Source organism: Triturus cristatus, chromosome 7 (assembly GCF_964204655.1).
Source record: "Triturus cristatus chromosome 7, aTriCri1.1, whole genome shotgun sequence".
Classification (NCBI taxonomy): Eukaryota; Metazoa; Chordata; class Amphibia; order Caudata; family Salamandridae; genus Triturus; species Triturus cristatus.
The window spans coordinates 796,410,448-796,425,200 of record NC_140590.1 but is presented as its reverse complement, the minus strand read 5'-3'; the positions used below and the strand labels follow the sequence as shown (position 1 = coordinate 796,425,200).

Sequence of the window (14,753 nt, the reverse complement as noted above, 5' to 3'; positions counted from 1 at the left end):
TAACTGCGGTGCCAGAATATCCAAATACGCTGCATAGAACTCCACCGGGAGGCCATCAGCCCCTGGAGTCTTTCTCCGGGTCATAAGTTTAACCGCTGCCCTGATTTCTCCCAGGGAGATAGCTACTCCCAATGCAGAGCCCTGTTCCGGATCCAAGTGGGGCAACCCCGCAGCCTCTAAATAAGCGTCCAGACCGTCGGGCAGGTCCCTCATCCTACTCTGATACAGCAACGAGTAATAACCCAGGAACTGGTCATTGATCTCCTTTTGCAAGTGAACCAGGTGCCCCGCCGGCGTAGCCAGCGACACCATAGGGGATCCCCGAACAGCCGGATTAGCCAGCCAGGCCAATAGCGACCCCACTTTGTCCCGTTTAGCATGCGCCCGCACCATGTATTCTTTATAGTCATAGCAGCGAAGCCGCTCAGCCTGAGAGGCCAGCTCCTCTTGCGCCGCCAACACCTCCTCCCGAGCGCCCCCAGTCGCGTGGCCATCTAGTTCTGCCTGTCGCAGCCGCGCCTCAGCCCGGTGAATATCTCGCAGCAGCACCTTGCGTGTCCCGGTGACGAACGAGATGCAAATCCCACTCACCACCGCTTTAAGCGCGTCCCATTCCTGAGCTCTACTCATCGCCGTCCCCGAGTGGTCTAGAAAGTAGCGCTCCACGCCCTCCCCTAACTCTGCATTAAACACGGGATCCTCCAGCGTCATCGGATGCAAACGCCACGTCAGGATCGCTTGCCGCTGCTGCGACCAGAGTAGCGTTATCAAGCAGGGGTTGTGGTCCGAGAGTGTCCTTGCCAGGTACTCACTATGGCGCATAAGCTCCAGGGCTCCCGGGGTACACAAAAAGCAATCAAGCCGGACATGTAAGTCATGCGGCACTGAGTAAAAAGAGTAGTCCCTGTCTAACGGATGCTGTACCCGCCAGGCATCCATAAGGCCCCAATCTTCCTGCCAGTCCCTTCTCACCTTGGCCACTCTACGTACCGCTGACTGAGCCAGCAGGGGGTGAGAACAGTCCAACTCCACATCAGTAACAGAATTAAAGTCCCCCCCCTCCCCCCCCCCCCCCGAGGAACACCGTGCCAGCGAAATACGGCGCCAGCTTCCCAGAAAGCCACGCAAAGAATGAGGCGTGGTCGGAGTTCGGGGCATATACACTGCAGAATGTCACATCTCTGCCGTCTAAGCGGCTAAACACCAACACAAAACCTCCCCTCCGGATCTCCTAGTGTGTTCAAAGGTTGGAAAGGAACCCCGGCCCTCACCCAAATTAAAGTCCCTCTAGCAAAGGCTGAAAAGGTAGTTTAAAACAACTGTCCCCTCCATCTCCTCTGCAACGCCCGCCCCTCCGCCTGATCAACGTGGGTTTCCTGCAAGAAGGCCACCTGGATCCCCTACGGACCAAATATGCATGCACTTTATAACGTTTTCTCATGGAGTTCAGCCCTCGCACATTCCAAGTGACACATCTTAATTCAAGTCGGGTCGCCATATAGAAGGATACAACAGAGCACAATCCAATACGGCCTAGCGGGCACACTGACAAACCCCTCCTTTGCAAAACAGCCCCAACAAACCCCCGTCCCTCCCTTCCCCAGAACAGGCTCTAAACCATAGTTACCCATCCAAACACAGACCCAACGAAGGAAAATACCCTGGTAGCTACCAGAGTCTCACAGTAGATGTGAGGTAGAGGGGGTGACCCAGCACCAACACAAGCCGGACAGCGATCCCACCAGCCCAGCCTGCGTGTCAGGCCTCAATCGTCATATTCCCCTCTTCCTGGCAGCGTCCTGTCTCCGGTGGCCCCCCCGGTTAAGAGACCCCCCTGCTCCCAACTCGCCCCCCCCCCCCCCGTCCGAGCCAGGAACCAGGTCTCCCACTATTTTCAGCAGAACCATATCCACTCCCCACTGAGCCACAAAGCAGCCCCTGGCGCATCTCCCCCTATTGCAGGCCAATAGAAGACAGGCATCGACACTCGTCCAACAGGCCATCGGCAGTGCCTGGTGTAACCTCTGGCAGGCGTTCGACGTCCTCCCCAGAACTCTCAGACCCCTCTGACTCCACCCCTTCAGATGTCCGTCGAGATCCTGAATCCGCCAGCGAAGCCACAGCTGCCGCTCCAGAAATGACGGAAACTGCCTGCAGAGCCGCTTGCCTCTCCAGCTCCGTCTGAGAGGCCGACCGCGACTGTCCATTCGCCACACGTTTCCTATGGCGGCGGCCCTGACGAGGCCTTGGCTGGGCCCCAACCGCCGGTTCTCGCTGTCCAGTGCCGCCCCCACCTGCGCGATACTGCTCCAGCCAGTGCCATGCGTCGTCTGGCGCGTCAAAGAATGTAGAAGCCCCGTCCACCATCACCTTCAGACGTGCCGGAAGGAACAGAGCGTACTGGACCCCCTCCGCCCGAAGGGCCTTCTTAATTGCCATAAAGGAAAAGCGGCTCCGCTGGACCTCCTGTGAGTAATCAGGGTAGAGGGAGACCGAGGCATTATCCACTCTGTACGGGCCAGATGTCCGGGCATTCCGCAGTATAAGGTCGCGGTCCCTGAAATGCAGCAGGCGTTCCGCCACCGGCCTAGGGGGACGGCCCAAAGCCAGCAGGCGAGGTGGCACTCGGTGGGCCCTCTCAAGGGTGTAGAACTGCGATAATCCTTCCGGTGCCACCACCTCTCGCAGCCACTGCTCCAGATAACCAACCATATTTTCCCCTTCAATTCCCTCGGGCAGGCCTACCACCCGCACATTATTGCGCCTGTTGCGCCCTTCCGCCTCTTCGGCCCTCTTCTCCAGCAGCTGCACTCTACGCAATAAGTCACCCATTGATGCCTCCGTCGCCTTCTGGGCAGGTTCCAGCGTCTCAAGCTTGAGTTCCATGCTTTTGACGCGGTCAACGAGTTTGCCATGATCAGCACGCAAAAATCCAAGGCTCGTGGACACCTGCGCTATGTCGCGGCACAGTGCCTCCCTCGTGTCCGATATGGCCTTGAGGATTTGATCCAGCTGCTGCTGCCGTAGTCCTGCCACCAGGGCTCCAGCCGGGTCCTGAACCTGAGAGTCAGGCGGGTCCTCCATGTGCTCAGCCTGTGTCGCCCCCGGACCGCGCCGCGGTTTCCCCATGGCCGGACCTCGACCACAGCAACCCAGCTCAAAGGACGATGAGCCCGCACAGTGATCTCCAGAAAGCGAGAAATGCGCACCGATCTCCCCGCTCAGCAGCAATAGTTCCAGGTGGCCTGTATATCCACAGAGGTCTCCCCCAATCCGTCAGACACAGCTCAAGGGGGAAAAGCATCGACCACCGCAAGTCAGGGGGGCATCGCTCCAACCGAGCCTCCCGCCCGGCCCACCAGGAAGGGGAACCGCACCCTGTTCCGCCAGCAAGCTGTCCACCCCAATCGCCCTTCATCGCAACCAGGGCGAGGGATTCGCAGGTGTAGCTACAATATCCCCAGCTACTTAATCAAGCGCTCCGTGACCTATTCATCAGGGTCGCCCGCTGCCGCCATAGGAAGCCAACCACTCCAACACGTCCAGGCCTGTGCAATCTGCAGGATAACGGCTCAGCAGCAACGGGGGGAGCAGCCGGCCCCAAGGCGCCAGCGGATCCGTGCCTCCACCAGCCCCGGCACACCGAGTTGCCCTCCAAGACCCAGCCCCTTCAGCAAGCCCAGGCCACAGGGCTTCAAAGCCGTGTATCGATGGGAGCGTGCTCGTATGTTGTGACTGTGGCTGCTCCGTGATTATGTCATGTGCTGTCGATTCTGGTACAGCTCCTGACTCAGCCCACTGTGAGACAGTGATGCACGCGACCGTTGTTGTGGGTCGATGGCTCCCTTGTCGGCTTAGACTGTGCGGGCTCGTCTGGCATGGCGCCAACACTGGCAGGGGGTCTCTGCTGTCGCCGGAAAGGCCCAAGGGACTCAAGCTACGGGGTGCACCAGTCTCTTTAATTTCCCCATACAGCTCCAACTGCAGCAGGAGCCCACGAAGAAGGTGCCATGTCACCTGCAATTCCACTGTTCATTGAAACCACAAAGGTCGCGGTCCCCTCTAGTCCTCCCGGGGGCTGGCGCTCTCCCACTCCAAGACGCGGGGGCGGGAGCGCGACAGCGCTACAGGGGGTGTCCAGCGCTGCAAAATCCCCGCAGCGCCCGCACAGCTTCTCCTCCGCCGCTCCTGCCGCGGGCCTCAGTCCGCCCTCCTAACCGCTCCCCGGGGCATCGATGCCAGGCCCAGCTCGGCTCCAACCACTACCGGCGCAGCAGCTACAACTGCACCTCCCCGGTCTTTGCAGGCTCCGCCAGTGCCGCCAGCCGTCTGAAGTCCTCCATGCCCCACCCGGGCAGACACCGCTCACCTCCGGGCCAGAGGGCCGCAGCGCTGCCGATGTTCCGCCCCAGCCGGGTCACCGCCCACCTCCGGCGGGGCCTCTATGCACGCAACACCGGGGATGGTAGGCCCTCCACAGGCCGCAGGCAAGATGGCCGGGCCCCTCCAAGCAGATCCACAGCAGTTGCCGAACAGGGCGGCACCCCGGGCCTCGGCGCGAAGCTCAATCCACCGGCAGGCACCTCTCCGTCAGGGAGGACCCCCTCTGAGACTTCGATGCCGCCAGGAAGATGTAGATCAGGATAACTCGCACGGCCGACACAGAGCTCACGCGGCCATGCTCGGTGGAGTCCAAGCCACGCCCCCCAACTTCAGAGATAAAGCTGCAGTCTAACAGCACTTATTTATAATCCACCTGCAAAATAGGTCTTATGCACACAGTTCCAGACTGAAATATCCAACACATGCCAGACACAAGCAATGTTACCGATGTCGTGGACCACCCGGCACTTGTTTCTCCCACACTTCAGTTTATCTTTTATGGTCTCTTGCAATCCATAAGGAAATTCTTGGACTTCCTCCCAGTCGAAACATGGTTGACTGGGGTCCACGCTTTGAATTCCTTCCAGGTTGGACTATTCTAACTCACTTTACATTGGTGTGCCAGACTATTAGACTCAAAAAGTGCAAACTGTTCAAAATACAGCCACCTGAATTAGAAAAGGCCTGTCGAGAAGGGTCTCCGCCTCTGCAGTGCTGCGTGAACTGCACTGGCTACTGTAAAAAAAAAAACATTTTAAAAAAAGGATATTATTCAATGTTTTTATCATGCATGGCGGCTGTTCCTACTTGATAAAGCAAATTTCCCACTATACCCTTTCAAGAGTTTTGAGGTCTGCTTCATCTTCACTTGTTCAGATTCCCAAATCTCGTTCGTGTTCACTCCTTCTCCGTTCTAGCGGGCAGGGAAGGAATAAAGTAGGAAAGGAATAAAGTTCTGCACTATCTGAGAGCCTTGAACTGTGAGAGACAGCTCAGTAGGGAATTAAAACACATCTCTTTAGGTTAAGCCTATAGGTTTCTGCCGGCTGACTCAGAACAACGCCAGGACACCCTTGGAGTAGCTGTGCGTTTTATAAATTGCTTCATTCATTCATCTTGCAGGCAGTATTGCTGTATAAATAAGAACATGTGTTACACTTCAGATTCCTCAAGCCTCTTATCAGTACAGGTCACCACAACCCTCAGCTCCAATAAAGGATCTGGTGGCGATACATGATCACAGGCAGGGGTGTAGGGAGAACGTGGTGCAAAGAGGAACAGCGAGCACAGTTACTAGTGTGGAGTAAGGGAAGCTTTGAAGAAATCCGTGACATGGAGATGCCTTCATCAGATACAGAGGACAAATGAGGAGAAATAGTTTAGTGTGAGGGAGCAGAATTTAGAAAACAGGGCCAAGATAAACCAAGTCACATAAATGACGCAGGAGAAAACCCACAGATGTGTGACAGATATGGTGGTAAATTGTGGATATAGAATAGAAATGGGATAAGATGAGCAGGCAAATATGACACAGCCCTGAGGAAATCACACACATGGGACGGGGAGTGAATGTGGGGGGGAAAAAAGAAAGAAAACAGACAAAGGATAGGAAATGATGACACGAACAGGGGAGATGAAATGCAAAACCAGGATTTTGGCTGCGACAATCAAACATGCAAGACGAGGTAGAAAATAACCCCACAATTCACAAGTGCAGATAACATTATCAATAAAAATGAGACAAGGGGAAGACAGAAGAACATAGGAATGGCATCTTCGAGATGCAAATGGGTCAGGTGAAATGAAACACTGACCTGGGAGAATTCTGAAAAACTGGGCAAAGCGGACGTGAGACATAGTTGGGGGGGGGGGGGGGGGGGGAGTGAAAAGGGAAGTTCTGAACATGTGGGACAAGGCATGAGAAATCAAAGGGAAAAGGCAGGGGAAATAAAATACAAAAATTGCGCCAGTGAAAGACAAAGAAAGCCAATTTTTACGCATCAAAACAAGAGAGTGGCATAATGGTGGGTGATGAGCAAAAGCGACGAGGCAAGGGGAATCTGAAATGTAATGGGGAGGTTTAAGTGGGGCACAAAAACTGTGGAAATCATATGAAGAAAGCCTCAAGAATCCGACAAGTGAGAAGGGAACTTAATTAGGAAACAAGTATAGGGATGCTTCAAACACCTTTCACTGTGTTGATCCCAGGAGAATGTTACCCTGTGCTTATGCCTGGAAAATGTTACCTTCTTGACTTCTTTCTGAGCATCAACAAAGTCGGGGTTGAGCGTCAAACTGTGCTGGAAATAGCGCAGGGCTTCCATCCTCTGCCCCATCAGACCCAGGACCTCGCCTTTCTTGCAGAAACCCTGGAAAGTACAAAGCATACGAGTCAACGTCATTGGGAAGCAAAGACACACCCACAAGTTAACAGTACCATCCATGTCTGTGTAGCTGCAGTGCCTCCCCCGTTCAGGTCTCTCCAATGTTTCCTTGCGTCCATGTCTGCCAAAGTCATATGCTCATGTGTTCCCTTCAGTGTCCTGGTCTATTCAACGACTCAGCCTGTCATTGGGTCACAATCATGTCTGGAAAAGTGCAGTCAGGGGGTTTCCCATCATATTTAGTGCAGACAGGTTGGGCAGAATGGTGTAGGGAGGGTGCGTTTGAACATGGCATGATAATTCACCACCACAAGCAGTCGTGCTCAGATTGGCAGGGCACCGTCTTGCAGGATGAGAGGCCAGTTAACACACTAGTAAGAGACAGAAGGGACCATCAAGTAGGGTAGGTTGAAGTTACAAGCAAAAAGAACCATTCACATTGGAGCCTGGCAGAGCACTAAATACTCCAAATGCTACCAGGAAAGGCAAGCCCACAAACAGGTAGAAACTCCGGAGTGGCAAAAGGGGAGATCATAAATTAGAACTCAGAAATACATCTCACCAAATGGCAAACTGATTGATTAAAGAAAGAGGAGAAAACCGGGGATATCAGCTTTGAGAAACAAGAGGTGAGCAACAGTCCTATTAGAGCTAGGCCCTAGCCCCACCTGCAAGCACAAAGCAAATCACAAGGGACTAACATGAAAAAACAAGTTAGTTCGCTTTAAGAGTAGTTTTGCAACGTAATTTTTCAATAGATTGGCATGCAGTGAAGAATTCAGCCACCTACTGGGTGTGCTCAAAAGTGTCAAGTGACATCAAGGTGTCTCGAATGGCTCACGGTGTCAATGAGAAACTCGCAATTCCCCTCACCATGAATGCCATCTTGAGACTGTATTTTGCCTGAACTTAGAGGTAGGGTGGGGTGGATATGACTATAACTGGAGCCAGCTGCAGAACTAGTGTTACATGTAAGTAACTGGTTTCTTTTCCACCAGTTGTTATTAAAAAAAAAAAAAAAAAAAAAAAAAAAAAAAAAAAAAAAGGTATGATGGAATCATCCAGGGCCACCTTCACCAAACCTACTTTGAAAAAAAATCAGGGTCCTGGCTGGTTAGTGGCCTCTGTAGGTCTCAGTGACAGAATGAGGGGTGCACACTGCGTCCATCAAGGGTATGGCTGGTCTGTTTGTTGATTGCTGCCTAGGAGTGTGGACTTCAACAGGATAATTAGAGCAACATCTCACAGGGGCACTGAAGAGAGCACAGTTAGAGAATAAGTATGCCCCAGGCTTAGGGTGACCACCTGTCTGCTATTTACATGGACAGTCTGTAATTTTGGGTGGCAGTCAGTGGTCTGTTATTTAGTGCATTTTGCATGGTGATTGTCCGTTATTTTGAAGAAGTATTTAGTAACTTAAGCTAGCTTGGGATACTTAGAAAGATAGCAGCACAATGTGAAAACTGCAGTGCCATGTTTCTTTTGTCGGGCTGCTTATCTCGGATGGCAAGCTGCAGAAAATCTATTGCGGCGAGAACCTGTTGATGGCGGCAGCACGCACCTCTTGTTAAATCGGAGCAGCGAGGTCAGGTTGCACGAGAGTCCAAAAAGAACAAACGATGGACAGAATGCAGAACAATGTCTTACATTCACCTCAGTATAGAGATCTGGGCCTAAATCCATCGTTTTTTTCTCACCAGCCCATTCCAGTTTGGACCCAGCCATATGCAAATCAGTCTTCACCCTGTGCCTCATGGGAACAGTCCAGCCCGAACTGCTAGGCCAGGTCCTCCCTGGACTGGAAACAAGCATCATAGGACCAGTTTCGGGGTTTTACCCCTTACCAGCCAGGATAGCTTGACTTCAATGGCATGGAAAGCACAGGACCAACATCTGTGCATACCCGTCCAACTCGGGGTGACAAATGCTCACTTTGCCACTGGATTCAAGATAGCCTGGCTAATGAAGGGTGTTACCCAGAAACCGGTGCCAGGATGCTGGTTTCCAGTTCAGGGAACACCTAGCTTGGCAGTTCGGGCTAGACTGTTCCAATGAAGCCCAGGGTCAAGACTGATTTGCATATAGCTGGGTCTGAACTGAGGTGGCATAGTGAGCTAAAGAAAGATGATGGATTCAACCCAGAACTGTGACTGGGGGTGAGTGTCTGAAAAGTTTCAGCGCTCCGACCATCATCTCCTTGTGTTTGCTTTGCACTGAAGAGTCCAACTGTGCTTGGCACCTTGCATGTATGTTCTTTGGTAAGTGACAGGCCTTTTTTGTGAGGGGGGAAAAAACTGAAAATTTATGTAGAGGGTGAGCAAGTCACTGGCCTGACTGAATGAGCCAAGGAATATGTGCAGTCACGTTAACAAAAGATTCTGCATGTACCGGATGATTCAAAGGTCAAGCAAAATACAGTAAAATACTCTTTCAGATGGCGAGTGGCCCAGCATCTGGAAGAGATGGTGGCTCCTCCTCGAGATTCTGAAAACCCTCTACACCACGCTGTTCCAAGGACAACCTGACTGCCCCAGATTGCATGGCTGCATGTGGTGCAGGTCTTCCTGACCCCAGAGATGGCTTCAAATGAGCAAGCGTGTCCCTCTGGCACAAGCTTTTGCCCCCTGGCTTGCAGCTCTCCTGACCGTGCAACGCAGAAGACAAGATGACAGCACCACGCTGAGTCAGAACAGATCTTAGCTGTGTATGTGACCTTAAGGGATGCATGGTTTGCCATCGAAGTGCGGATGGATGGCCTGGAGGGACGCATTAGTTCCTTGCAGGAGATGCACAGCTCCTCCAGAGATGAGGTGGTGTCGTGCTCACACTGTTTCGGCTTTTGAATCCAGAGGGCAGGCCGAGTGGGCCACGCTGAAGGATCACACCATCACCGCCAGGACCCTTGCGTGTTTCCCATCACTGTAGCTTCCGAAGAGCTTTACCATCGCTCACTAGGAGCATTGGGTCCGAGGCCAAGCGACTTACATTGTACCAACCGGTCTCTCCTCAGCCGCCCCACCCTTCTTTACAAGCCAACTATCATCCTGCACAAGGTATGTGGGCCTGCACATGTACAGGCTCAGAGTCTTGGTCGCCTACCGAACTAAGCTCAATTGCTGGGCTTGTGAGCCTTGCTTTTCACACCTGCATAATGGCTAGTGACATCTGTGCATCCAGGCCATGATTGGTTTTGCTCCAATTTGGGTCCTTGTCGGCGACACTTATCAGCTTGCTACATAACGATGTTCCCGATCCCACAGCTCTTGGAAAGCAATTGGCTCACACAGCCTTAAAATGACAGCTGCGATTTCAAACTTCTTTGGTCCAACCTGTTGGGAGTGTTAACCCATACCCTGACATTAAGAGTGCTATCAAAATGGTGGATACTAAGAAGGGGAAAGAAGAGAAAGGCAATCTTAAAAGATCAAAACAAGAACCCCGTTTCCCAACTCCCCAATTAAAGAAAGGGCAGGACAATTCTATTACGCTTGAAGCTATTCTTAAAAAAAAAAGAAACAATGTACACAGTATAGCTCAAAAATAAATACTTATCCCTTACAAGTTGAAGTTTTGGAGATCAGGAAGAACCTTAAAGACCTCAGCCTCAGGATGTCAAAAGCAGAGGGCAGGTTTGGATTTGCTGAAGACTACTTCTCTGCACAACACGCATATCTAACCAAAACCAATACTGTGATAAACTAGCTCAAACTTGAAATTTACTAATTGAAGGATTGAAACCGATGGAGCAACTTGAGAATGTTTGGCATCCCTGAGGTCTCCAAGGATGAAGCTTTCTTCAGTGATTATTTTCCTTGAAAGCTGGCTCCTGTCAGTCCTCGGCATCTTGTTTGAAAAAGACTTTGAACTGGAGCGTGCACACCAGATACCCACCCATAAACCCAAGAATGCCATACTTTCGAGTGTTTATCTTCAAACCACTTAAACATGAACATACTGAACTTATCCCAGAGCACATGAGGAAAATCAAGTATTTCCAGTGGCGAGGCTCTAGGATCTCTATTTCTCAAGATTTCGCTGGAGATTCTGTTGGAACTTCGGAAAAGCTCTTGCAGAAAGAGTGATTCAATACTCCTTTGTTGGTTCATCTAAGTTCAGGATCATCTTCAAAAGGTCCAACCAACATCACCTCGTAAGAGACAGAGCTAAAAACTTTCCTTGATAACACCTTCTAATCTCGCATGCATCACAGCAATGATGAGCCTGGTTGACATTTATAATGAGATAGTGATGAAAGGGCTTCTTCACCATCATCCTCTAGCTTGGACTTGGGGCTCTGGCAATACGACGATTGATCTGTCCTGAGGTTCATTCTCATTCCTTAGAATGTTTCAAAGTCATGACTTACAGTACTCTTCATGACCCAACTACACTAATACCTTGTAAAGCAAAGGTATCCATTGGGCTTGGCAATTTAGACCAGTTCTCACTACTAACATAGTGTTAACATGTCTTTTGATGCCAGTCCGGATTGTGTGGGAGAGACAGTTCGTTATGCAAGGTATACTAGCCCAATACATTCAGTTGCTGTATTCTCTCTCTAATAACTTTGTTAATGTTATATTGGAATTTGGGGTGTCGTGGCTAATTAGCCAGCCCTTACAGTTCAAATGAATGACAGTGATCAGCCTGGTTGACATCGATAACGAGGTACATCTTCACTAGTATTTTCTAACTCGGACTTGAGACCTGGCAATACGACGTTTATCCTGTCCCAGTGTACATTCTCATGCCGCAGAGTGTTTTAAAGTCTTGTCATATTGTAATCTCAATTGCCCAGCTAAACTAAAACCCTTGTGAAGCAAAGATGACCATGGGGGCTGGCAAATGGGATCAGTTCTAACTGCTAAAGTTGTTAACATGTCTTCTGTTGCAGGCCAGATTGCACAGGTGAAACTGTTCGTTAAGCGAGATATACTAGCCGATGCATTCAATCGCTGTATTCCATCTCATTAATAATATTGTTAATGCTATATTGGAATGTGGGTTGCTGTGGGTAGTTAGACAGTTTCTACAGTATCTGTCAGGTGGGGGATTTTATTGGGGACCACTGAGTTACATTTGTGCATTCTTGCTCAGCTAGACCGGTTTCCTGAATCAATAGGGTCCTCCAAAGATCACTATATATTTTAACCATTTCCTATGGAAGTTGCCTAGTGTTCTATAGTTTTAATATGGTAACTAACCTCAGTCTACATGCCTTACCCTGTGACAAAGGCCGACCCGAGCAGAATGTATGCTGGAATGTACGATCCCTGACAGTATGGACGATCGTTCCCTTCTCAAACGTTTACTGGTAGATCTCTTGGCCCCTACTACCTACTGTTCTGAGGTTGGAGTTCAATCTACGCTAAGTGTGTACTGCCCTGATTGATGTATGAAGGTGTTTGCCCTTCAGAGACCAAAGGGTTATTTTATTTCTGTATGCACACCAGGCAGTGTGTGTCAAGCATGCTCATTTACTTAGGAGGTCAGGGTATGGACATGAAGCAATAACCCAATTATTCACTCGTACTCACATACATTTGGTTGTCTAATTACCTCTGTTCCACATATATAGGTGTGGAGGGCTCCCACGGCCCCTGCATGTGAGCTCCACTGCTCGGATCACCTTATCTCGCCTCCTTGAGGCACTTCTGGATTTGAGGCAGATTACTGAATTTTGATTTAAGTTGGTTCTCTCCTCCCTCCCTCTCACTCCATCACTTCTCTTATTCTTTTCTTCCTCAGAGCCATGTATCTCTCTCTGCTGCACTCAGTTTTCCAGTCGATAGGTAGGTTCGACCAAACCTTACTCGAAACAGTACATTAAAGCCTTGCATGACTGAAGTAGGTCTACACTGAAATTAATTTCTCTGAATTTTAAAGGGCTTAACCACCCACTGAAGCGCAAAAAAAGTCTCCGATTATTACCACACACAGAGGTGACCTGGTGTTTCTTCAATTAACAAAGATAGGGTACAAGGAGGCATCGGAGCAGGATGGCAGTGGCAGATGACTGATAACCAGACTCAAATCTGGGGACACAGAATTATTTGCAGTTAACATATAAGCACCCAACATTGATGTCCCTCTATTCTAGTCCAAATTGTCGGGCAAGTTGGATTGGATACCAGCGAACACTATTATTTAAAAAAAAAATATATACCAATTTAATTTACTAATGGATACAATCCTAGATAGAAACGTGGCCTTTAAATATAGAACGCCTAAAGCTCATAGGCCAATATGATCACTAAGTACTTCTCATACCCTTGTGGGCGTGTGGAGGCTACATAACCCCCCTCCCTCTGTAATGACTTCACCTTTTCTCCCACATACAGTTATTTTTCAAGAATTGGCTTCAATTTAGTTGACCATGCACTCCTACAAGACACCTTATTGTACCCCTTTGAGCCCAACACCATTTCTTACTATGCTGGCGTTTAAATTCTCTTAAGATTTGGCCTCCTCAGTCCAAAAACCCATCTTGGCTCATGAACACTGAAGTTTTGGAGAATGATCTAATAGTGCAAAGAGTTTCCAGTTTCTACAGCCCAACACCTCCTCGGTTTCCTCTCCGGTCACTCAGTGGGACACATTGAAATGTTTTTTTTAGAGGCCAAATGATACGTCCTATGTCCAAGAAAAACGAAGATATCAAAAATGCAGTTGACAAATTGACAGCTGGTATCAAACCCCAGGAAGTAATATTCATACAATTAAAACATCCCTCAGCACCAACGATACTAACAAAACCTAAATATGAATACAACAAAAGAATTAGTAATCCCGCTCACCTACGGCTTCGAGCACAAAAAACCCCATAATTGTAGCTAAACAAAGCAGGAAAATGTTTAGCAGCCTACTTAAAATTTACAGAAATTCCATCTTAAGCTTCAACATTAAAGACCTCCAAGGTTCAACTAAAACCAAGATGGGCCATATTCTGGAAGTTTTTCAGAAATTCTATACACTTCTACTCCCCTCAGTTTCCAATACAAAAAATATTTATCTCGATTTTCTCTAGGCTTGGCCAATAATGTCCCTTTTTGCCGAGGACCATATGAAACTAAATTAACCAAGAGGGTACCGAGATACTGAAGGGGATTAAGCTTATTTAATCCAGGAAGGGCCCAGGTCACCTTCCCATAACATTTTATAAAACCTTTGAATCCACAATTATGGACCCTTTGAAAATACCTGTTAGACCAGGCATCCTTGGCGTGGTTTCCCCAGACTTTTTGCCTCTACCTCCTATATTTTTGACACTGCGCTGGAATTCATTTTTGCTGGTTTAGATACTTTGGGCACTTTGCCACTGCTGATCAGTGCCAAAGTGCAAGTACTACCTGGTTAAATTGTTATTGTGATTGGTTATCCACGATTGGCAGGTTTGTTTTACCAGTAGGTCCCTAGTAAAGTGCACTGAGTGTGCCAGGGCTGGTGATTCAAATGCTACTAGTGGGCCAGCAGCACTGATTGTGCCACCCACAGGAGTAGCCTTAAGATGGTCTCAGGACTGCCACCACAGTGCTTGTTCACAGTTTATTAACTGCCATGTTGACCTGGCCAGTGTGCACACTAGCCAGGCCTGACCCTTCCATTGTTCTTACACATAGGACACCCCTATGATAGGCCCAAGGTACCCCCTGGGCAGGGTGAAGTGTATGTGAAAGGTAGGACATGTACTAGTGTGGGTAACATGTCCTGAAATACTGCCAATTTTGTTTTTTAGGTCTCGCTAGCGTAAGGCTGCGCGCATACGCAGTCTCGCTGGCGAGATTTAATGTTAATAGTTATTTTCTGTAAGGGGCTTTAAGCCTCGCCCCTCGTTTCCATTGACTGGCGTCACCGTTTATGCTAAACGGTGACCAGCCATTGGAAAAGAGGTGTCGGTGACATATTTGCTTGGCTCTCCGAGCCGTCCCATTTGGACGGACTCGCTTGCTTTGCGTTGGTCGCAAAAGGTTTCTTATCTTTATGGGG

General features: G+C 49.6%; 1 protein-coding gene across 4 annotated transcripts in view; it reads right to left on the bottom strand.

Annotated features, from left to right (window-relative positions):
* Positions 1–14,753, bottom strand: part of LOC146810599 (LON peptidase N-terminal domain and RING finger protein 1-like) — a 151,309-nt gene that overhangs the window by 89,087 nt on the left and 47,469 nt on the right. For all 4 annotated transcript variants that reach the window (XM_085617649.1, XM_085617650.1, XM_085617652.1 and 1 more), the window contains exon 3: positions 6,630–6,752. In XM_085617649.1, the coding sequence (XP_085473775.1) occupies positions 6,630–6,752 (123 nt within the window). The remainder of the gene's footprint in view (positions 1–6,629; positions 6,753–14,753) is intronic.